This window comes from Ctenopharyngodon idella, chromosome 20, assembly GCF_019924925.1.
Source record: "Ctenopharyngodon idella isolate HZGC_01 chromosome 20, HZGC01, whole genome shotgun sequence".
NCBI lineage: Eukaryota > Metazoa > Chordata > Actinopteri > Cypriniformes > Xenocyprididae > Ctenopharyngodon > Ctenopharyngodon idella.
The window spans coordinates 1,345,730-1,369,480 of record NC_067239.1 but is presented as its reverse complement, the minus strand read 5'-3'; the positions used below and the strand labels follow the sequence as shown (position 1 = coordinate 1,369,480).

Below are 23,751 nucleotides of genomic sequence, written 5' to 3'. Positions count from 1 at the left end.
CACTATGTAACTTTTTTGTTCAGAGTTTGAGCAAGTACATTGTGAATCCATCTTCCAAACCATGTTTTTGTCTTATCCTGAATCACTACAGTACGCCTATAATAAATGTTTATATTTGGACTATTTTAGACTGAGTGGGATTAAAACCGCTGCAAAGAAAGAAGTAGCTCCGGCTGTAATGTTCTTCCGCAACCTCTAGAGCGCCGAAACTTACATACTGTACCTTAAATAAAAAAAAAAAAAAAAAAAAACACTTAATGCTTTCCTAAAAAGGTATATTTCAGTCATTTTCAGGCACAGATATTGTGTTGAGGACTTCAGGCACTAGTGGGCAGCACTGCAGCACTTATTCACCAAAAGACATTGAGCATCAAACCAGTCATATGTCCCAGACATTCAAGTCAGAGCCAGCTGGAGCTTTACCATCACTTGCCAGCAGTAAAGACCAACAAACATTCAGAACACAAACAAGCAGCTTGTTTAGAAGTAATATTTATTGTAAAAAGGTCCAGGCATTACCCACTTAACAGACGCTGATGCCAAACGTGTGCTGGGGATCATGTGCATTCAAGGCAAATACATTGAGCAACATATTCAGCGCATTACACGCTGAACACATGACAGGATTTGGATCAGCTCATGAACATGTAAACAAGAGCAAACCTCACAGAGATTAACAGCACACTTCAGACGAGAATCACCACGAGGCCAAAGACTGACGGAAAGCCTTCAGTACCCACAATCCATCCATATGCATCTCTCAGATGAAACAAAACAACCATGTGAAAATACAAAAGGAAAGATGTGAAGTGAAATTCATGCAAATAAAACCAATCAATCCTGCTCAGAAAAACAAACACAAACACAGGTGTCAGAGGAAAAGTTGAGAAACTGCATATGGAGGAAGTGATGCGTCACTGAAGCTCCTCACGTTCAGTCCAACCCGATGGGAACCGGATCCGTACATTTAATAGTTGCACCATCAGCCTCATGAAAAGCATCAGAACACTGAAAAGGTCATATTAATATCTCATAGATATGTTAAACACACAGACATATATAATTTACATATTAGATATGATTGATTATATTATAATTAATGTGTTGAAGAGACGGACAGTCTGATTGATACAACCAGTATAAGTGTGAAGAGCTTAAAAAGGGTCGTTTTTCCTCTTGGAAACCTGCAGATATTAAAACACGGACTCATATATTGAGTCCTAAAAGACTCAGATGAACACTTGGCACTATCAGTGGACTCTACAGCACCAAAAACAAAAAAAAACCCTGTCTAAAAAGTCTTAAAAACACATTAAGATCAGCTCAGAAGCACTTCCTGAAGACGATCTGCGGGCCGAACTCCTCGTACTCCTCCGCACTGATCCAGGCGCTGCCGAGGTCGGGCATGAGGGCCAGCGCCGCTCCACCGCTCCACACGGAGAAGTCTCGCTCCCGCGGGCTGATGACCCGCACGCACGTGCTCAGATCTGCAGGAACCATGTGTCTGATCTCCTGCTGCAGACGCTCGGGGAGGCCCGGCAGCAGCGTGTTCCCGCCTGCACAAGCACACAATCACATGTTAGGACTCCTGTGTTCTGATTGGACAGTGCAGCGATGACACATTCGACACATACCTGACAGAAGGATGTTTCCCACAAAACTGCGCCGGAGGTCGATGTCTGACCGCAGAACGGACTTGAAGACGCTCTCGTGCATCCCGTAATGATCTCGTCCAATCAGCTCCGGCCTGAAGAGGATTTCAGGTGCCCTGCGTATGTGACGATACGAGACAGTGAGAGGGTCAATCTAAACATTTAAAGTCATGTGACACACGTGCATAAAGACCCCCAATATACCGGAAGCGTTCGGAGGACAGCGAGACGACCCGTCCGTCAGGGAGCGTGTAGTGCACTTCTGAGGAGGCCGTTCCTGCGCTCTTCAGCTCGGCTTCATAATCCAGAGCCACACAACAGCAGCTCTCCTTCATCTCTCGCACGATCTCCAGCTCTGCTGACGTCCGCATACACACGCCCTGCTCCAGCAGCAGCTACAACACACAACACGATCACACTTTAGCACTAGACGCAGCAAAATTAGTTTCCTGAAACACTGAAACCTAAGCCTTGTTGTTTTTGTGCTCTATTAGAACAGGTTTTCCTGCTTGAATGTTTTTATTTTCCTCATTCCCATTGTTTCAGCTCCTCTCTTCCCAGTCTGTCAGTAACGCTCCGTTTAGTTCCTGTCTCTATGAAGCCCCTCCTTCTGAAAAGCACAGATTGATCAGCTGGAGCAGTGTGTTGTGATTGGTGTTTGGGAAATGTCCCGCCCCTTACCATAACCACCAGTTTCAACACTACTAACTAACTCAACCAGGCCCCGCCCCTTTATTCTGCATATGAATTATTTAAATGAGGAATATTGTGAAGAAAACTCAAGATGGAGGCGTTTCAGGGAGTTCAGAAACACATACATTTTTCATGCTCAAACAGCAACATTTAACAATCAAATTTTCTTAAATGTTTATATACATCTTTTAAATGTTCATTCTATTATCACAATAAGCCACCAAGCAGAGCTAATTAAACATGTTGGTCAATGATTTTGGCACAATGTCAGAGTGTGATAAAAGCACTAATATTCATGTGTCTTGTGTCATGAGCACCTTCTGCAGCTGCAGGGTGACGTCGGCCCCGGCGAGGCTGAAGCGCTGGACGGCGTGAGGCAGACAGTAACCCTCGAACACGGGAACACTGTGACTGACACCGTCTCCAGAGTCCAGCACCACACCTGAACACAAACACACCTCAATCACTGCAATATTACTGTGTGACAATCAAAAGAACTTAAAGATGCTTCATTGGGTTTCATATGACTTAACCCTGTAAAGCTACTGTATAATACATGAATTTCTAAGGCCTCTAAATGATCAACATGATCTGATAAACCTGTCGCACACAATCTCCTCCAGTCCTTCTGTCGTATAGACTGTTTTATTCAGTAATAGTCTTTTAGTATAATTGTACAAAGTCCTTCAGCTTGTGCTTCACGCGTCTTTCTGCTGTCAAATCTGCACTGATTTTATCAGGTAAATGCAAGAATAACTTTGATATTGTTAGTAATATTTTATCTGGACTGAATGAACTTTACTTGATTATCCAGACATCATTAGAATAATCACGAGTATCAAATATGATCATCAGGCTTTTGAGGAAGGTTTATCTGTTCATCTCTCAATCATTGTATTGCATTATACACTTTAAAACTACAAAGCTTTGATCATAAAACTAGGCATTTAAATATCATTAAGACATTGGCAGACATTGATATTTATAATCATCTTATGTCAGTATCTGCTGTACTCTTATAAAGATCTCAATGATTTACATAAGCATCAGAATTTCATCTTTTTGTCCATATAAATATCAGCATTTGCAGAAAATTGCATATTTTTCTCAGTTTGGGCCTGTAAATAAAACTAAGCTATTTTTTCCCCTCCATATTCTCACTCTATCATGAGCCACAAAAGCCTGATGCATCAAATATGAATGTTAAACATTGTTTAAAAATGTCTAAATTTGTCTAAAACTCAATTTTCCTGATCATTATTTCATGTCAGGCTTTACCATGTTAAGAATCATGTCTACTCGACTCATTGGAGCATTAAATCCCATCGAACTGCATGTCCTTATTAGAGATACAATGTTGCACAATTCAAATTTCAGATTTGCCAAAAGACTGGAAAGGAAACGCTGAAATTCTTTGCAGGAAATTTAAATATAAAACGTAAAAATCAACATGACACAGAGAAAGCAGCGTTCATGTGAAGTGATCCTGGATGACAACTGATGATTTTATTCTTGTGCGTTTGTGTGTGTGTGTATGTGTGGGGAAAGGAGAAATCCAAATGAGTACAACACACACACACACACACACACACACACACACACACAAAACCCCCCCCCAAAAAAAAAAAACCAACAACATTGTCATCAAAAGCAACAGTATTAAGCACCAAGACAGACAGAACTGACTGACCGGTGGTCCGTCCCGAGGCGTAGAGAGCCAGCACAGCCTGCAGAGCCACAAATGTGAGCGGGACGCCAAAGGCCTCGAACATCAGCTCCACCATCCGCTGCCGGTTCTCCACCGGGTTCATGGCGGCTTCGGTCAGCAGCACCGGGTGATCCTCGGGACACACAGACAGCTGCTGGAACGCGTGATGCCAGATCTACAACAGAGACCGAGAAACAAACACTAAAAAAACAGCAGGATCAGAGTCCAAAATGAATGTTCTCCCTCAAACGAGCACTCATGTCAAAGTTTGCTGTGAATCTATCAGTACGTCACAGTGAATCTTCTGGATGAACGGGAAAGAAAGTTGTACGGAAACTAAATAGCAGAAACAACTTCCTGTATGTTTAAACACCAGGCCAGTCTTCAGTCAATCTGACCAGCTCTAATGAACATCCAAGTCACGTTTACATGCACTAATTTTCATCAATCATAATGAGTCCAATCTGAGTTCAGATTCTGAAAGATGCGTTTATAAAAACCCTAAACACTGCAATCCGATTCACATATACAAACAAACCTTCAGCAGAGTGCGCCAGCACACCACGCTCACTGACCAGTTCAGAAGATGCAAGGTGTAAATAATCATACGCATGTTTGTGTTATGTAAAACATAAGCACATGTGCACAAGGTATTACTGATTCAAGCGTTTACATGTTTTTTTTCCTGTTGATCAGATTATTTCAGGTCTACAACCATTTCAAACTGATCAAAGTGTAACTGGGATTGGTTTAGGTGTTTACATAAAGGCTTTTCAGTCCAACTGATCCATCAATCTGATTATAAACAGATTATCCATGTGCATGTATACAGCTAATGTGAACTACAGCAGTAAATGTCTGTCCTTCAAACACACGAGAGGCTGTTAGCGAGTGAAATTCAGCCGTTTCAGCACATTTGAGTGAACATGTCATCACATCAGTGAAATTTTGTGGGGCACCGTCCATTCTCAACACTGTAGATATGTATAAATCCCAGCTGAAGTTAGGTTCAAACCAAACAGCCTTCAAATGATCAACTGAACCCGATGTGAAATTCCCAATCACATAATTTCATGTGACTTCGCAGCGCTGCTTGGTTTGAAAGTGACTTGAGCTGTGCTTCATACATCAATACACTATTGACAGATTTTGTCTGTAAAGTTGACTAAATTGTTAGTGACCACACTTTTAACCTATGTAACGAGGTTATCCAATCAGTTTTCCACCCCATTTCTGACCCGGACTAACCCTGGCTTTTCTTCATTCTGATGCATGTCTGCAAGGGACCAGTGGAACGGTTTGTTGAAACTGCACTTAAGATAAACTAAAAATCAAGCCAAGTTCCTGCTGTGCATAAAACTTCTCACCCTCATTGCCAAATGAACATGCAGGACATCAAGAACACCTACATAAGGGAAGCACAGAGCAGCTCCTTCAGTACTTACCATCTCCATCTCATCCCAGTTGCGTACAACGCCGTTCCTGATGGGATATTTCAGTGTTAGCACTCCTCTCATGTACTGCGCATCATGCCCAATGTACACCTCTCTGTCCACACTACCGTTCATTATTTCCTGTAATAAGAGCCCTTTATCATCAGTCCACACCAACAACAGGAAACGTGAACAAGCTGAATTAGTCAAAGTCAGTTTTATTTGTTTAGTGCTTTCCACAATAAACAATGTTTCAGAGCAGCTTCACAGAAAGTCATGTTAATGTTTATAATATCTTCATTCCTTACAGTCACATTTAGCAGATTAGATCCGAATGATAGTAGTTCAATTCTGCGGTGATGCAAACAATCACACCAGCTGAATCTTGCTATATAGTACAGATATTTGCTATATAGTACCAGAGTATGTAAGAGAAAGAGCCTACCTCATATTTGGGATGGCCGATGACCGTCGGGAACACCGTAGTTGGAAGATCCTGGTCTGCAAACCCTGCCTTCATCAAACCAGACCCTGTGTCCAGCACGATGGGCGTCTTATAATCACTCATCTAATTCAGAACGGGGAAGAAACCAGAACAACTGCTACAGACTCAGTACATCAAGCAGACAGAAGAGAAAACTCAATTGTGCCTGGACAAAAGAGTCAAAGTACTAACCGCTGCTCTAAACCCTACTGGACCGTCGCTGAACTGAAGCATCATGACGTTTGGTCAATTTGAGATGCATCAGATACATATACACAAGGCATCTTTAATTAAAGTCTATACTCGCTAGTCCCAATGCATTGTGGGCTTACATTACTCAAATGCTTTGTCGTCATCTAAGTAAGCAGCTCACTAGAGTCTGGAGCCTCAAAGCCTCAAATATTCATGACACTCTACTGTAAATGAGTGCAACTACACTGTCAGATAGGGGTGTGCGGTATTGACAAATTATATCTGGATATTTTCTGGGATTGTCATTAGATATTTCGCCAAGTGTTTTTGTGCTGGTATCTTGAGGCTTTAGGCCTGACATGAACAGCTGACTCCCAAAACTCTTCATATTCTGTGCAGTGTTTCAGTCACTGGAGTCACAAATTAACTTTTCCCATTAAGGGGGGGTGAGGTTTACAGGGACATTTACTTTTATTACATTTTATTAGATTCATGCATCATCCTTACGTCAAACTCTTACATTTAATCAAATTTAATTAGAATAATACGTCACTGTTGCCAATGAGCATCAACAAAATCTTTATGCACTGCAGGAGTGGCACAGAAGCTGCATCCGAAGTGGCATTTAGATGCATATACACTGCAATTACAATTGCATAAATAATGCCATGATAATATTTAAAAATAATGTTTAAATAAAGCAAGTGACTCGCTGCGTCTAAAATCGAATATAGCAGCCAAAACAGTATGCCAGAGTAGTTTGTCTAAATACATAATATTTGAAAAAAAAAAAAAAAAAATAGGTGAAAAGTACCCAGATGACCTACTACTTCTGCCGAGATTCGTGTGGATGACAGTAAAACTGCGCAACTGACGCTGTAGGTCACATGACAGTGATATGGCAGATGTAGTACGTCCAAATCTCATCCATACTACCCATATTCACACTAACTATAACATACTTTTTAACAGTCACAAAGTGGCTACGTTTACATGCACCCAAATAATCCATTTGTAATCCGGCTCAATCGGATTGAGAAGCATTCATGTAAACACCTTAATCGATCCGATTGAGCTCGATCCGAATAAAATTTCGATCAGATTGGAAGGGGTGGTTTATTCCTTTTCTAATCCGATCCAACAGCAAAAAATGACCATGTAAACGCTTGAATCTGACTACTTTCTCAATCGTATTCAGAAGTCTCTGGGGCACATGCGCAGTGCGCAAGTTCACGTTCACTCTTTAGTTGTAAAGATGTATGCCAACAGGCAGTGGCGTAGCTGTATCCCTTCGTCATAATATTGGAAATCTTTCCGTTTTAAAACAAGAAGGGGAGCCAATGGATATCACACAAGAAGCAATGTGCAAACTTTGCAAAAGAGTTATGCTGGTGAAAGAGTCTCAACTTTGGTCAGTATTCACTACAGAAATTGAAAGTAAAAAGTGACGGAGCTGTCTGACGCTGCATTAACAGAGCATATTCTCTCAGAGACGAATTTCAACATAATATGCTGGTAACGGCATATAACGGTCTTAAATTATTCCATTATTTCTCTTGTGGTCGTACATATAGGCTAGTGAAACAAACGAGAATAGTATTTTGTGTTAAACAGGTTGTTTTTATTAAAGTCGGTGCTTGAAGTAAAGCTGTGCTTAATTTTCAATGATTATGCGGTGTTAGGAAATATTATAGCTTACACTCTTAATTTTAATTATAGGCCTATAATTCATTGTATAATAGACCTTTTAAAAAAAAAAAAAAAAAAAAAAAAAAAAAAAAAAAGTTTAAAACATTTTCAAAGATAGCTAATAGCCTAATCTTTTATTACCCTCACAACAGGTATAATATTAATTTAATAATAAAAGAAGCCGATCCTAATAGTTAAATAGACTAGAAGAATGTAACAGGCCTACATTAATTCGAAATACCAAATCCTCTTAATATTGCCAAGATTTGATGCTTTTGACAATATCTCTGGCTATCGTCGATACATGATCATCGTCTGTTGACGCAACCCGGTTTTACCCCAAGTGTGATTGATATGACATCACATATGCAGAGCACGTGCGCAAAAGTTTTAATCGGAATGTATATAAAACACATATAAATGGATATTTGAATCAGATTACAATGTTTAGAGTACATGTAAACAGATCTGCAATCGGATTCAATTCATTCGGATTGACGAAAATTGGTGCATGTAAACGTAGCCAGTAAGTTTCAAACCAAATGCAGCGCCTACTATACAGAACGTGACTTCAGAAGCAGCAACTGTCTTTATGAATGGATCACTGAATCATCCATTTGTTCAAAAACACTGATTCAGAAATTAAACACCACTGTGTGGTGCTCAGAGATGCACAGCTGTATTTCGAAGAGTTGTTGGCGAAAAATATTGACAATATTGTGTCTACAGCAGTGGTTCCCAAACCTGTCCTGGAGGACTCCCAGCCCTGCTCATTTTGTATGTCTCCTTATTTCTGACACAGGTTTTGATGTCTCTACTAATGAGAACATGAGTTGAATCAGGTGTGATAGATGGAGACATACAAAATGTGCAGGGCTGGGGGTCCTCCAGGACAGGTTTGGGAACCACTGGTCTACAGGGTAACTTAAAATATTAACTTGCTGATTTTATACAACAGTTGAATAAACAAGATCAGATTTGCAATCATGCTGATGTTGGGGAAAAACACTCTTGCTCGTGTGATACGCCTTAACTATATCAAATATAAACCAGACAAAGACTCATACAGGGGATTTGTGCCCCCATAACTTGAATTTCGGCTAATACTAACTGCATTCTACTAGATTACATCAGGCAGTAAAACAGTGCACCGTCATAGAGTGTTTTCAAAGTGAGTGACTTACTCTATGATATCGTAATTTGGGGAAGCTGACATTAGACGCTACAAATTGCACACCCCTACAATCAACCAATGCAGAGTGCTTCCTTAGTCAAGACTCTGTTCTGCACCTGTCTAGTGGAGGCGTTCAGCTGCAGCTGGCTGATTGGAGATCTGCAGACTGTTCTCATGGAGCCTCCACAGTCATCGGAAACAACATCACGGCCCGCATACGGCCCAGTCGTGGAGTTGTCGTCATGGCAGGGTAGCACCTGTGTCTCTGGGGCGGTCGTGGAGGAGCCTGAGATCTCTTGGGTCTCTTCACTGCACACCACTGCGGTGTTGTTGTTATTGTTCTGCATGTGCAGGCCTTGAGATGTGCTCTGTGTGCAGGCCTCAAGCTTTGAGGTAGCGGAGGAGAGCTCTGATTCCACCTGTTCAGAGGCTGATGGTCGTCTCTGCTGGTCGTTGAGAGGAAAGGCCCTCCGCGGTGCAGGCACTGGAGCGATCATGACACCTCCTGGATCAAACGCATCTCGCACGACGCTGCTCTTCTGGGTTGGGGGCGCTTCACTAGTCTCCAGCTCAACTTTATCCGCAGCAGAATCACCACCGTCTGGACAGTCGCAGGAAGACGTTTCAGCCTTTGGATGCTCAGGATGGACGTTTGGGCCTTCAGAGGAGTCCATGGCTTCCAGTTTCTGATCAGGAGTACCAGACAAACTGCTCAACACAGAATGCTCTTCATGACAAGACTGGGCATCCTGAAGGGATTCAGAGCAGGGAACAGAGTCAGGCGCTGCAGGACCTTCGATCTCAATCTCACTCAGGCTTGTGGTAGGAACAGACCGGCTTGTTGAACTCAAAGGCTCAGGAGTCACACTCGAGTCTGTGAGACTGGCATTTTCTTCAGCTGGTTTTGGAGGCACTGCACTGCTGCACTCCTCTGTGTTTAAAATAAAACGAGAATCTGGCTTCTCCACATCTGTATGCTGAGGGTCATGATGAACAGATTCAGGACTCTGCTGCTGGAGCCTACAGTTCCTCAACAACTCGCCGTCCAGATCTTTCAGCTTCAAGTTCCTCTCCATGACTGAACATTTGACAACTCTGTGGCCTTTGCTTGACCTCTTCCTCGCCTTTCCCGCTTTCTCCATCTCTCTGCTCAGGCTTCTCTCCATCATCTCCACTTCCTGTTTCTCCTTCTCTAGCTGTGCCAGGAACATCCTCCTCTCCCTGCAGGAGCTGCGTGTTGTGACATGATCCAGCGTTCGTTCTTCTGACTGAAGCCTCTCAGTCTCAGTGCAGCGTAGTGCTTCCAGTTTCAATTGCTCCTCCTTAATTTGCTCCTCAAGAACTTGAAGATCTCTAAGCTCTCGAAGGATCCCCATGTTGTCTACCTCAGGACATCTAGTGTCCAGCTGCACAGGCCTTTCACTCGTTGATGGACTTTCATTGGCTAATCCTGGAGTGTCCGAGTCACTTTCACTAGTTTTCAGAGTCTCGCAGTCCAGAGAAGCAAGTTCACTCTGAAGGACATCATCCAATCCGATCACGCCAGATTCAGCCAGATCACTTGGGGACATCTGGAACAAAAAGTAATGTTCAAATATTCATACTTCCTAGTTCCTCACACACAAATGTCCAGTCATATTTCATATTAATTGTGGTTGACTGATATATCAACATTGGCCCATGAGGTTTTTTTTTTTTTTTCCCCATGCGTCATGATTGGGACTCTTATTTTGACAGCGCTGTCCTATAACCCTGTTCTATATTTGCCATCAGTCAGACCAAGTTTGGTCCTTCTCAGGCAATAACATTCTCTTTAGAATAAATCTTTCGAGTAAACATGCAGAAATCGAACGGTCACCTGCTCCTGGACTCCCCGAGAGACTCAAGCTGCGTCTCATTTCGGAGGCTGCGTTCTCTGGAGGTCACATTTGTAGGCTGCATACTTCATTAGGGATGTCTTATTTCAGAAAAGTAACCGTAATAAAATTGACTTATTCCTCGTGAGGTGTAAAATGACAGATTTCCTTCTTGCTTTGCAATATAACTGTTACTTGTGTTCTTAAATGAGACTGCCTAGATGACATGCGGACGACAAATGAGACCTAGGACGCAAACTTCGAAATGAGACGCAGCTTTTGACTCACCATACTGTGCTGGTGTCCTTCAGTCCATGAGGGCCAGTGTTTGTGTAGGTCCTCTGACCTCAACAGCTCATCCAGGACCACTTCCTGTGCAAGCACATTCTCTTCCTCCTGAAAACAACATATAAGCATGTCAATAGTTTCAACTGCAATATCACAGTTTTATTAGCAGAGAAGAGTGGGGCAAGTTAAAAAGCAGGCCTTTTTGCTGCTAACCGCAAGGCAAGGAGAAAATTTACATCTCAGGTTATCAGCTGAACACAGAAGTGTCTATTATTTATACATGTGTACAAAGGGGCTGTTTACAACTAAAAATGTAAAACGTATGCGTTCTGGCCATTCATTTACATGACAACAGCATTTTGGGGGCCTGAAAATGCAATCTTTTGATACCATTATTGTCTGTGTAAACTACAAAAATGCGAATGTGTGAAAATGGTGACGTCGTGTATGCGCATTGTGTTCAGTCTATAGGCGAGTAGTGTTTCTTTACAAAGTGACCACCATCTACTGGCCTGGCAGCAGAATACAGCGTTTGTCATTTTCACGGATCCTTGTGAACAGGGATCGTTTGACAACGTTGTTGTCTGTACACGAAAAATGCAAAGGAAAAATGTTTCTATTTTTAGTACATTGTTATCATGTAAACGTGCCCTTAAGACGTGAGTACTGAACTCGACAGACACTCACCTGTAATATCTCAGCTGTTCGCTCTAACGTCTCCTCCACCTCCTTCAGCTCTTGTTGCTCTCTCTGAACCCAGTCTCCGAGAGACACGTCCAACCTACCCGATTGAAGACACAAGTCCATAAAAGAAGCCACAACACAATCACACACTGTTTGAAAAACACAAACAAAAGCCTTACCGTTCAAAAGAGTCCCGTCTGAGGTTGTGCAGATCGAACGAGTCCCAGAGAAGAGAAGGATCTCCATCCACGGTGCTGCTGAGTTTCTCTTCATTATCCGTTAAGGTACTGGACAGGACATTGCCTACAGGATTCAGCTCCGACTCCTCAAAGCTCTGGTGACTCTGCTGGTGTTTGCCGTCCGTCTGCGTTGGCTGGTCTCGTGCCCAGTCTGAGCGTTCAGAGGGACTGGGGCTCCTCAGGTCCCTCCGCGGGTTGGAGGAGTTGGGGGTAATGGTAACCGTATAAGAGCTTTCCAGATCATCTATCGGGAGGCTCAGCCAGGGGTTCTTGGGTAGTGTGGCCGACCGCTTCACTTTGATCTCCAGGTTCACAGAGTCTGAGGTTATTTTGGGAACGATCTGAATACTGGCCCGGGTGGCATCCCGCTGTAAACCAAACCCTAGTTCTTCACGCTGGTCCTCAGAGTCAGACACGCTCACAATGTTCTCCTCGTGAATCTGACCGTGAAGGGGTTTTGATTTAAAAGCGGAGTCTCCATTTCCCAGAAACCTAGGGAGAATATCCCTTCTGCTCTTGCTATCCAGATGACTGTTACCTGCTCCATCAAAGCCAGAGTCGAAAGAGCTGAGAGACGGAGGTTTGGCTGTGGCTCCACTGGGCGAGGCCTGCTGATGACAGTCCCCAACTGAAGGCCACTTGGTCAAATCGCACAAGCTCTCACACGGAGAAACCACAAGTGCCGGTTGGACAGATTCTGGAGGCAGACTACAGGTATTGCACTGATCCTCAACGGAAGTGATGTCAGAGGTCTTGTGGTGACCCTTGAGGTACTCGTACTGCCACTGGAGGGCAAGATGAAGGTCATGAAGGGGAACAGCACCCGGTGAGGTCAAGAGTCTCCTCAGAGTCATGCATCTGTGGACGGTCATGAACACTCATCATGAAAACAGAAGATCCACATTCAACAAGTCTGTGGCTGTGATTTTGCCAAGTAGGATGAGTTTCTGGGTCAATATACAGGTACAGGGTTCAACCAATGGACCATTTTTGCATTTCTGGGGTTCTCTGAACTATAGTGGTGAAAAGAAACTACGGTAACATTTATGGGGAACAATTCTCACTTTTAAAGGGGACCTATCATGAAAAGCGGACTTTTTCCCATGTTTAAGTGCTATAATCGGGTCCCCGGTGCATCTACAAACCCAGAAAATGTAAAAAAGGACAACCCAATAACTTTGTTTTGGCAAGCCTTTCTCTGCAAACATGTGAAAAAATGAGCCACTCAGATTTCACTCCCCTTGTGACGTAGGAAGGGGATCTTATATTACCTCCCCTTAAACTGCCCTTAGGCACCGCCATTTTGTTTTCGCAAGAGAAACAGTGTACAATGTAATTTGGCCATTTTCATGATCAGTTTAATAGCACATAAATGAGGGTAACTATCACCCCCTTAAGCACTGAGGTTTGCTACCACCACAGCAACCCAAGAGCCCACATTCAACAAGGCCACTTACCCACAATGACCTGGCAAACTATGTGTAAATGTTCTAACAATAGCACACAACCAAGTTTGTGCAAAATAAGTTGCACACTGTTTTGTCTGTACACACCTGTGAGACAGCTGTGTGCCCGTCTGCTGAAGGTTGGGGTCAGTTATAGTGTTAGAGAGACGTGCCAGCTTCACCAGCTCCTGCACCTCCGGACAGGGATTTCTCCTGAGGAAGGTCTGGACTCCTCGTCTCCAGGTGGACGAGCCGGAGCGCAGGTCAGATGAAGATCCGCCCTCGCTCAGACCCTCACAGTGTTCGGTCCACAGCAGCTCCTGCAGGAGGCTCTCGCCAAGCACTCGCTCGTACCAGCTCTTGCACTGAGAAGCAAAGCCACACATTTGATTTAGATGTTGAGAATCACTGATTTACAGCCGTTTGACTCTGGCAGCACCGCACATACTCTGTTACAGGTGTGATGGAAGTCAGACACGCTCCTCAGGATCTGGTACGGATGTTGAACAGCAGAGAAGAGGTTCTCCTTTAACCTGGCCAAATCATCCAGCCACGGCTCCGCAGGCTTCCTCTCAGTTATCGGAATGGTCTCTGCTAATGTGTGGATGACGTCCTCAGCACGACGAACTAGTGCCTGTTCACAAGAGAAGTTGACATATTTGGTCAGACAGAAATGTGGAGTCGAACACAGTCCCACTGAGACCAAAATTAATAGATCGTCCCTTTGCTGCTGTGTTGGGTAGCTTATCCAGAGAGAAATACATAAGTCACTAAACAAATATCTTCTGATTGGCTGTGACCACTGTTTCAAACTTTGTGTCAATGGAAACTTGCATCTGCCTGGTTAGGACACCGTAGTTGGTCATTTCATTGAATACATCAGATATTGGAGTGTGACTTCAGCTCGGACCACATGAATCGTTCATCTCAAAGAGGTCATGAATTGTATTTGATATTTCAGATATATCATGTTTCTAGAGATTATTTTTCTTTTTGGTGCAAAAAACTTAAAGGTTAAATATTTGTAAAAAGAGTTCTTTCCATTCCTCATCCTCCACGATTGTAGTATGTTTACATTGAAGCATAACCTCATATGTGTCAGGGACATTTTGATTGTCTATTTCTCGACCCCTTTAAGATCTTCAAAAGCCTGATGAAAACAGGAATAGATGACAGAAGCAAACTCATTCTGACAGTCTTTGTCTGTAAATCTGAACAGGTGGAATCAGCCTGACTAAGGACTAGGGATGTCAATTTACACAAATTCCCATGATCGATCGTCGTTTAAATTAACATCATTAGCCTTAATACGGCAATATGCGTCTACTGCAGTGGCTTAAAGTCAACAGCATGACAGGATGTGCAAATGTTCCTCACCAAATGAATGAGAAGGGATTTTGGTCTAAATAAAGGGCTAGTAGGATTGTAAAAAATGAGTCGATGTGATTGATCACTTATTAATTAATAACCAAATATAACGACTAATACAACGTGTCACCAACGCCGCCTCAGATGCGTGCTAGTCAGTATATTCTTGCTGGAACAACGTGCTGAAAACTGCAACAAAACCCAATGAATTCACAAAGATTTATTAAAATAGTGTTCTCATTATAATGAGATTTAATATGACAGTCCCAATCATATTTATTAGTCATGCATTGATGTTTGATTGCCGATTAATCGTTAACATCCCTACTGACAACGGTTACATACCATGGCATGAGTGTAAACTGACGCCTCAAACTGCAGCCGGAGCTCTTCAGCCCTGTGGGCGTCTTTAGCCACTTCAGTCCTGTACGGCTGCACCTTCTGCCTGTGCAGCGCCACCATCTGCTCCTGGATCTGAGAGAAGAGCGCGAGCTGATATAAGAAACCTCACAAGAACAGACATTACAAAAACACAGCAATTAAACAAATCTGTACTCAGATTAACAAAAATAAGTGCCCTAGTGAAGGTGATGATATGCTGCTGGTTGTGTTCCTGACCTGTTGAGCTTCTCGCTGTAGACGGAGCACCTGCAGCTGGACATGGGCTTTGGAGAAGGCCTGTTGCCACAGCAACTCCACCTTCTCCACCGCTGCCGTTATCCTGAGAGAAAGACGACACATCAGCACATGGAGGCAGTGTTTCTGGAGATCTTGGAGCACTAGAAGCTACATGAACATGTACCGGTTGTAGTTGCGGAGCATCTCTAGTGCGGTGTGTGTGTAGAGGACCGTTCCAGCCATGGCATGAAAGCAGGGCTCATTCTCCGGGAAACGCAGCTTCTCCAACAAACACTCACAATGCTTCAACAAGTCATCTAAACCAAGATCCCTAAACACAAACGCACACATTAGCAGTAGACAGTCTGCTGTAGCATCTACTGGAGATGGATTATGGTGTAAAGAAAGGCCGTAAACGGGTCTGTGGTTTTGGATGCAGTATAGCAGTAGTTCCAAAAACTTCTTCTGCCGGGCCTCCCATTAAAAGAGAGAAATGTGATCAAAGCTGAATTTTTAACATCATTACTCCAGCCTTCAGTGTCACATGACTCTTCAGAATTCATTCTAATATTAAAAATAAACATGGATTGACACTAAAAATGTAGTAATTTCACCATAAATGCATATAATTAAACTGTTTTACAGTCAACATATGGCTTTTTTGCCCAGGATAAAGCAAGGAAAACAACTTGCATCACATTTAGATAAACAACATTTACAAAAACAGTTATGACCTTGTACAAACAAAGATTTAAAAACAAAAGTAAAAGGCAAGAGAGTCCACCGTTTTAATTTAAAATGTTTGATTTTAACGTTTAAGTGTTTTTCAACTTATATATAGATCTATATAGAAGTAATGCATTGAATACACTGTTTAAATTTATTGCATTTGAACACAAATGTGTCTATGAAAGATTGTAACTGTAAAAACATTTTCAGTAACAACTCACAAATTCGTTCTGAAAATGATTGTTTCTCTGAGTCGTTATCGTTTTAGCTGTGGTGTGAACTCTGTTTCTGCTACACTGAACGATTTTTAGAACTATATCTTTATCATTATAGTTATCGTTCTTGGTGTGAACGGACCTTAAAACAGGTGAGATTTCCTTAAAGATCAGATTTGAAAAATAATCTTAAAGGGATTTAAAAGAACTACTGACCACTAATCCGATTTAGCGAACGGTATGTACAGGAGATTTATAACTTCAGCCACTGAAACACCCTAAAAACACAGCAGTACCTCCTCAGCTGCTGGAAACGGCCCTCGTTCACAGAGCAAAACTCTCGGAGCCGCTCAAAGTCTGCAGGAACGGGAAGTTTTGAGAGCGACTGTAGAGTCGAGATGCAGGACGGCAGTCTGTTCACCACCAACAGGAACTCCTGCACAAACGTGTCAATCTCCTGCACAAACAAGAGGACAAGACTCAAATGATCAAGCTGCTAAACCAGATTAATCTAATACAGAGATTCATCTCACAGTACAGTTAGTAATACTCAATTAACCTTAAACGGAGGAGCGCATGTCGGCTCTCAGGTCAAGTTAAGGCTCAAATAAGCCTGGATCAGATCTATAAGGCGTTATCAAACCCTGAACGAGCGCATGAGAGAGAGCGGCTGTGGGACGAGCACGTGAGACACTGTGCGGCTCTTTCACTTGCTAATGACTTCAGATGATTGTCCTCTGAAGCTTCTCCAGGGCGACACACAATAGAGATGATCATGAATACACTGACTAATGAAACACATCTGAGTCACCACACAACACACACACTAAACATGCACATACTAAACACTGCTGAAGCTGTGAGGATCTGGGGAAAGTGAAGAGTACGTCATCTGTTATCTAAGGCCATCGTGGCCGATCATGAGACCTTGCTGTGGCGTGACTGATCTATCCTGCTGTAGACGGAGCCAGAGAATCAAACATGACGAACAAACACAACTCAATTATGCAACGTCTGGGTGTTTCAGATTTGAAAAGGCTAGGAGGACAAAAACAGGTCATCACATGAATTCAGATATCAGGCCTCACAGTCCTATAGCCACACACACACACACACACACACACGATGGTGGGGTCTTTTCATTAGACTCATTTTTATTGTTAAGCTAATGATCTTCTGATTCTAATCATAAAAACAACCCTGCACACAAATCTTTCTGCATTTCATATGCAAATTTCTGCATATACAGTGTTGGTTTGACTCACACACACTCACACTCACCTTCACGAAGGCAGCCCAGCTCTTATGGCAGTAGATGAGGTATCCACCCAAACTGGACGGTAACTGGCTTCTGTCGATGTAGTTGGAAAGTTCAAAAACCTCTTTGAGGAAAATGCGCTGTTTACATGCAAGAAAACAGACATTAGGGTTAAAACCAACCGCTGTAACAAACAAATACACTTCTGACATTAGGGCTATGAAATGATGCAGATTTCATAATGATTCAGATTCACAAGCTCTCGATTCAATATAGATTCATCTGGTAATAGTTCAGTACATACAACATATTCATATATTAGACTCAAATCTAAAATGCTTGAGCACAGTTAAAGGATTATTTCACTTCAGAGTTAAAATTTCATAATAATTTACTCACCCCCGTGTCATCCAAGATGTTTGCGTCTTTCTTTCTTCAGTCAAAAAGAAATGAAGGTTTTTGAGGAAAATATTTCAGGATTTTTCTCCATATAGTGGACTTCACTGGGGTTCAACAGGTTGAAGGTCCAAATGTCAGTTTCAGTGCAGCTTCAAAGAGCTCTACATGATCCCAGACGAGGAATAAGAGTCTTATCTAGAGAAACCATCGGCCATTTTCTAAAAAAGAAAAATATATATACTTTTTAACCACAAATGCTCGTCTTGCACTGCTCTGCGATGCGCCACGCATTACATAATCATGTTGGAAAGGTCACGCGTGACGTAGGTGGAAGTACCGTGGTAGGGTGAAAAACTCATTTTCTCCTCAAACTTCAAAATCGTCTGACATCGTTGTTTTACCTTTTTTTTGTAAAGGCCGTTTGACTTAGTCTTTGCACGTTCGCTTTGTAAACACTGGATCGGTACTTCCACCTACGTCACGCGTGACCTTTCCAATATGATTATGTAATGCGTGGCGCATCGCAGAGCAGTGCAAGATGAGCATTTGTGGTTAAAAAGTATATCTTTTTTTTAAATGACCAATCATTTCACTAGATAAGACTCTTATTCCTCGTCTGGGATCATGTAGAGCTCTTTGAAGCTGCACTGAAACTGACATTTGGACCTTCAACCCGTTGAACCCCAGTGAAGTCCACTATATGGAGAAAAATCCTGGAATGTTTTCCTCAAAAACATAAACTTTCGACTAAAAGAAAGACATGAACATCTTGGATGACATGGGGGTGAGTAAATTATCAGGAAATTTTAATTCTGAAGTGAACTAATCTTTTAAGAATTTTCTTCCTCAATAACTTTTATTGAAGAACATACAGTTCTTATGACTTCAGAAATCATTAGTTAACACAATGCTTCCAGTTTCTGTTAATATAAAAAAAAAAAAAAAAAAAAAAAAAAAAAAAAAAAAATGTATGAAAGTATGAAAACAAGCAGCATTGTCAGAATCACAGAAGATACATTTTTAAGTCTATATTGTGTTGGACAGCAGGAGCCCTCGAGATCAAACTATTACATGATATTGATTTTCATAAACATTCATAAAAAAAAAAAAAAAAAAAAAAAAGTATACAAACATTTAAACCGCACATAAGGCAACCACATGTATAAACTGAACTATGACTCACATTAATGAACTCTAATAGAAAACATGACCTGCTCCATTTTGCGTTGCTTTGACCCAGAAACGGTTAATGAAATCAAGTAAATAAGATCAAAATATGATTGTTTAAATGGCAGCTGCCATTACTTGCATTGATGACAGATTTATTCAAATATGATCTCCTCCAGAGTCATTTTCCACCTAACTAGTAAGTTATGGTCATACAGCGCTGCAGGGATGATGAAACCCAGAAACAAGCTGCTTTTGGTTCAATCATCCTGAAGTCAATGTTTTTAATGTGTTTTTGGTGAAATGCCTGAAATAAGGTCATTGCTTAAAGAAAATTCATGTTTTATTCCATGACATAAAATACAAGCTTTTATTCATCTTGAATTCATCTTGTGTGTCTAAAAGAATGTAGAGGTTATAAACGCCATTAAACGTCACGCGGAACAGGAAAACTCATCTACTCACTAGCCTCACTGTGTTCATAAACCCTTACAACTCAAGCTTTCAGGGAAAAAAGGTTTTTAAATAAAGACTGAAAGAGTTTAATGATAGTCATGTGACCGTGGTGTAGTTTGTTTATAGCCTATTTTTAGATTGTCATGAACAAAACGTGCAGAATAAGAAATTCACAGATTGTTTCCTGCAATAATCCAAATGAAAAAAATCCTATTGGGTGTTTGAGGGAACCAGGATGATGTGAGCCTACAGAAATACATCACTGCAGCACTGCTGTACGTGTGAACGTGATTTCAGTGAACTGACCCTTGATTAAAGGGTCACTAGCTCAGAAGTGTTTCACAGAACTCACTTTGAAGAGGACGGGTCTGTGCTGCTTGGACCCGCTCTGCGTCAGGAGTTTCCCCAGCTGCTTCTGCACATCTTTCTTCTTTGGCTGAACAATATACACAGAATGGATGATCCTCCTGTCAAACTACAACACAAGACATTACAGATGTCAGTCGGCTGTCAGGAGCACTGCAATCACTGTTTCTCTGGCCCCTTTCACCAGTGTTGTGTCTCAAAGCAGTGTTGTGAGTATCCCGTGTCCATGTTAAGGCTCCATTATGAGATAAGAGCAGACATGTGACCGACAGTAGGCATGTGATCTTCAGCTCTCAGTCTCAGCCTGCTCTCAAGACTTCAGCCTCAACGTCTGGGCAAAACTAGAGGTTCACTCAGAGGAAGAGTTCACCCAAAAATCCAGCATTTAATCAAATAAGAGGATCTGTATAAATCATCCGTATCTAATCTCCTAAACTAACAAAAGTCAATCTGAAATTAAGTTCACTGAACTTCTCTGTAGCTCCAATAATGCTCGCATGTTAAATCTTGGCACAAGATGATGCGTCACACCAGGTTTGACGTCAATGATGGAAACACTATTCACAGATGATCTTTCCGTCTCCCGGAGCTAACAAGACTCATTTACAGTCATGTTTCAAAACAAATCAAGGACTCCACAGTCCCATGACACACGAAAACCAATGGAGAAACTAGTTCAGCCCTGCTGGCAGATGCGGTAACTACATCTGGTTACAATAAGCTTCTTTCTTCACTGATAGCCATTCAACAAGATCTGTGAATCACCTTTTTTTGCAAACACTTAAATATTTCAGTATAGTAGATGTAGTGAAGTAGCAGAAGTGTTTGATTCTTTTTGGAAGCTCTTAAAAGTGTTTCTGCAAACCTAAACAAACATCTGAAAAGTCTTCAGGACGACTTGAACATCACGTCGCTAAAAACAAAGTCACATCACTGATTTAAGAGCTTCGGTCAGTTATTTAACAACAGTAGAGCAGACAGCAGCAAGAGAGACTGATACTGTGGACTGAACCGCACTGAATCGTGACATTATCAACAAAGACTCAAATTTCATTCTCTTGAAGAGCTCAGTTCTGGCACCAAGGAATGTTAAAGACAATATCTGAGGCTTAATGCTATGAACGAATGACGTGTCCCTTGTTTTTACACTTACATTGGACACACACACTGTGAGAGAAACAGTAACACACGCTTTCAGAAGTATTTCAGCATATAAGAGCTGCAAACTCACTCACAGGTTCATTTGTTAATGCTATTTCTGCATCTGTGGCTATTTTAATGGTGAGTAAAACTCATATCAGCTTTTTAAAATCTATTTTTGCTAAAAACTTTTAATTTTATAACCTGCTCACAAGAACAACATTAAAGCAGAACCAGAAGAGAGTCTCATGCCTGTGAGGAGGAGACAGCAAACGATGACTTTGGTCCGATTCCCAAACAAAGCATCATGTGAATAAATGTGTAGGTGTACTGATTTATGTTTACAGTGCTTTGTGATGCAAAGAGGAAACAAGCGCTTCGGATATTCATCAAAACTCCACAGACAAAAGTGGAATAAGTTGGTGAACGACAGCTCATCCTTGGTTGAATTATTCCTTTAAATAAACATCTAGTGACTGTAAAACACACCAGAGTGATTGATGTACATTAAAGATTGAAGTACATTAATGCAAGAAGCTGGTTTAACTGGTTGAAGACAGCAAAAATCAAATGTCATTTCCTTCTACACATGAATGAAACTATATTCATAGAAAAGTCAGAATGCGTAATAGTGCAATGAATACCTCCAACAACAGAAGCGTTTCAGCGATAAACCGTGCGATGGTGACGCTGGCTTGTCTCAAATCAACCACCACAGACAGCAGACTGTCCTCGCCTCTGATACTGTCAGCAGAAACACACAACATATACGCATTTATGTACAAACAAAACACTGTGTGAGGAGATCTCAAGAGACACAAACACAAAAGGTCAAGCAGAAAGTCAGAGCTTCTTCATTTCACACGACAAAAGCATGACGTGATCAAAACATTGAAAAAAGCATCACAATTTTAGTATAACTCATGTGCCATCCTGTTTGGATATTGGTGCAAACTTATATTTAAAATCGCACAGCTCTTACCTGCTAAATGCAATAATAAGGCATGAATATCTCAAAATATTATAAACACTATAATCAAGATTTTCTATAAAGCTGCTTTGAAAATGTCTATTGTGGAAAGCATTTTGACTCGACTATATGCCATCTTGCCAAGTCTTATGAAGTCTTGTTCCTGACCTAAAAATATGATATCTAAAGGGATTATTCTGAAAATAAATAAATATTGTCAGTTTCAAAAATGTATTCTGTGGAACTTTTAAAACAAACATTTAAAACAGAAGAAAGTCATACAGTTAGGAAGGACATGAGGATACTCGCACATTTTTAAAATGGGACAAACGAACTGAATTTGACATTTATGGTGCATTTATGGAGCTTGGCAGAATGAATCACCATACATTTGTTTTATGGAAAAGAGCAGCTCGGACATTCTTAAAAACTTCTTTTCTGTTCCACACTAGGAGAGTCACATGTCAGGATTAAGTAAACGGAGCTGTACTCCGTTCGGGAGTTTCGTACTTGTGCAGGCGCAGACAGTAGTGTATGAAGTGCGACACCTCCTCTCTGCTCAGCTCCTCTGAGAGTTTACACTGCGCCTCCGCAGGGAACAGGACCAGAGGACAGCCGTGCTGGTCAAACACACCTGTGGACACACACACACATCCTTCATGAGACGACACACGGCAGATCCACAGGGACAGACGGATCGCAGCGGCTCTTACCGGGGAATATGACCGCTCCGGAGTTCAGCACGTGCTCTGCGGGCCGGGACGGGGATGAAGGAGAGCCCGGGACCCCTGAAACAACAGCCTGACTTCAGACACACAAATGATACCCAATGATCCGGCTTTCCACCACACAGGAAAAAAAATTATGACAAAAAGGTAAAAAAGTTATGACATACTAAGTCATATTTATGAGAAAATAAAATTTAGAAAAATAAAATTAACAAAAGGCAAACACATAAAAAGCCATAATTTCGACTTTTTAATGACTTGCTATGTCATAATGCCAACTTTGTCTCATAATTTCGACTTTTTATGTGAAAATTTCTCATTTTTAATTTCAATTATGACTTAGTATGTCATAAATATGACTTCTATCATAATTATTATTTACCAAAGCATGATTGTTTATATTTGGTCTTCCACATAGCTCTCTATTCTGATGGTCTGAGGCTCATCTTCACACTGTGTTTACACAAATGCTTATTACGCGGTCTAATTACGGCAATCCAACGAGAAAACAGTAAAGTCACACTTCATCAGCTCGACAGACCCCAAACAGAAGCCGCTGCACTTGTTGCTTACCTGCGCGTGCGCCGTTCATCTTCACCGGAGTTTCACGGTCTCTCATCTGACGCCAGTGTTTCCAGAAAAACTCCTCCAGGAAACTTTATAACAAACAGATTCTGCAGCGGGATGGAGAGACAGCAAGAGCCGGAGTAGGTGCGAGAGTTTCCGCCATGTTGAGCCCATTCAGCGCGTATCACACGGCTGAGTGATCCGGAGCCGTGCAGCCGGCGCGAGCGGACCTC

General features: G+C 41.8%; 1 protein-coding gene and 1 long non-coding RNA gene across 3 annotated transcripts in view; one reads left to right on the top strand and one right to left on the bottom strand.

Annotated features, from left to right (window-relative positions):
* LOC127502252 (uncharacterized) overlaps positions 1-23,751 on the top strand; it is a 265,865-nt gene that overhangs the window by 37,917 nt on the left and 204,197 nt on the right. The gene's annotated exons all lie outside the window — the stretch shown is intronic.
* On the bottom strand, positions 477-23,740 carry LOC127502205 (uncharacterized). Of its 2 annotated transcripts, XM_051874855.1 has the most exons (24): positions 23,525-23,740; positions 22,937-23,011; positions 22,734-22,857; positions 21,898-21,997; positions 20,100-20,222; positions 17,749-17,865; positions 16,764-16,924; positions 15,708-15,854; positions 15,524-15,626; positions 15,251-15,379; positions 13,986-14,171; positions 13,646-13,902; positions 12,033-12,950; positions 11,857-11,950; positions 11,682-11,753; positions 11,170-11,277; positions 9,142-10,596; positions 5,932-6,054; positions 5,499-5,627; positions 4,036-4,228; positions 2,663-2,787; positions 1,857-2,047; positions 1,635-1,768; positions 477-1,556 (listed from the first exon to the last, which is right to left on the bottom strand). In XM_051874855.1, exons 1-24 carry the CDS (start codon positions 23,568-23,570, stop codon positions 1,324-1,326), a joined length of 5,343 nt encoding a protein of 1,780 aa, XP_051730815.1. In that variant the 5' UTR covers positions 23,571-23,740; the 3' UTR covers positions 477-1,323. The 2 variants fall into 2 exon arrangements, with proteins under 2 accessions (XP_051730815.1, XP_051730816.1); XM_051874856.1 differs by lacking the exon at positions 11,682-11,753.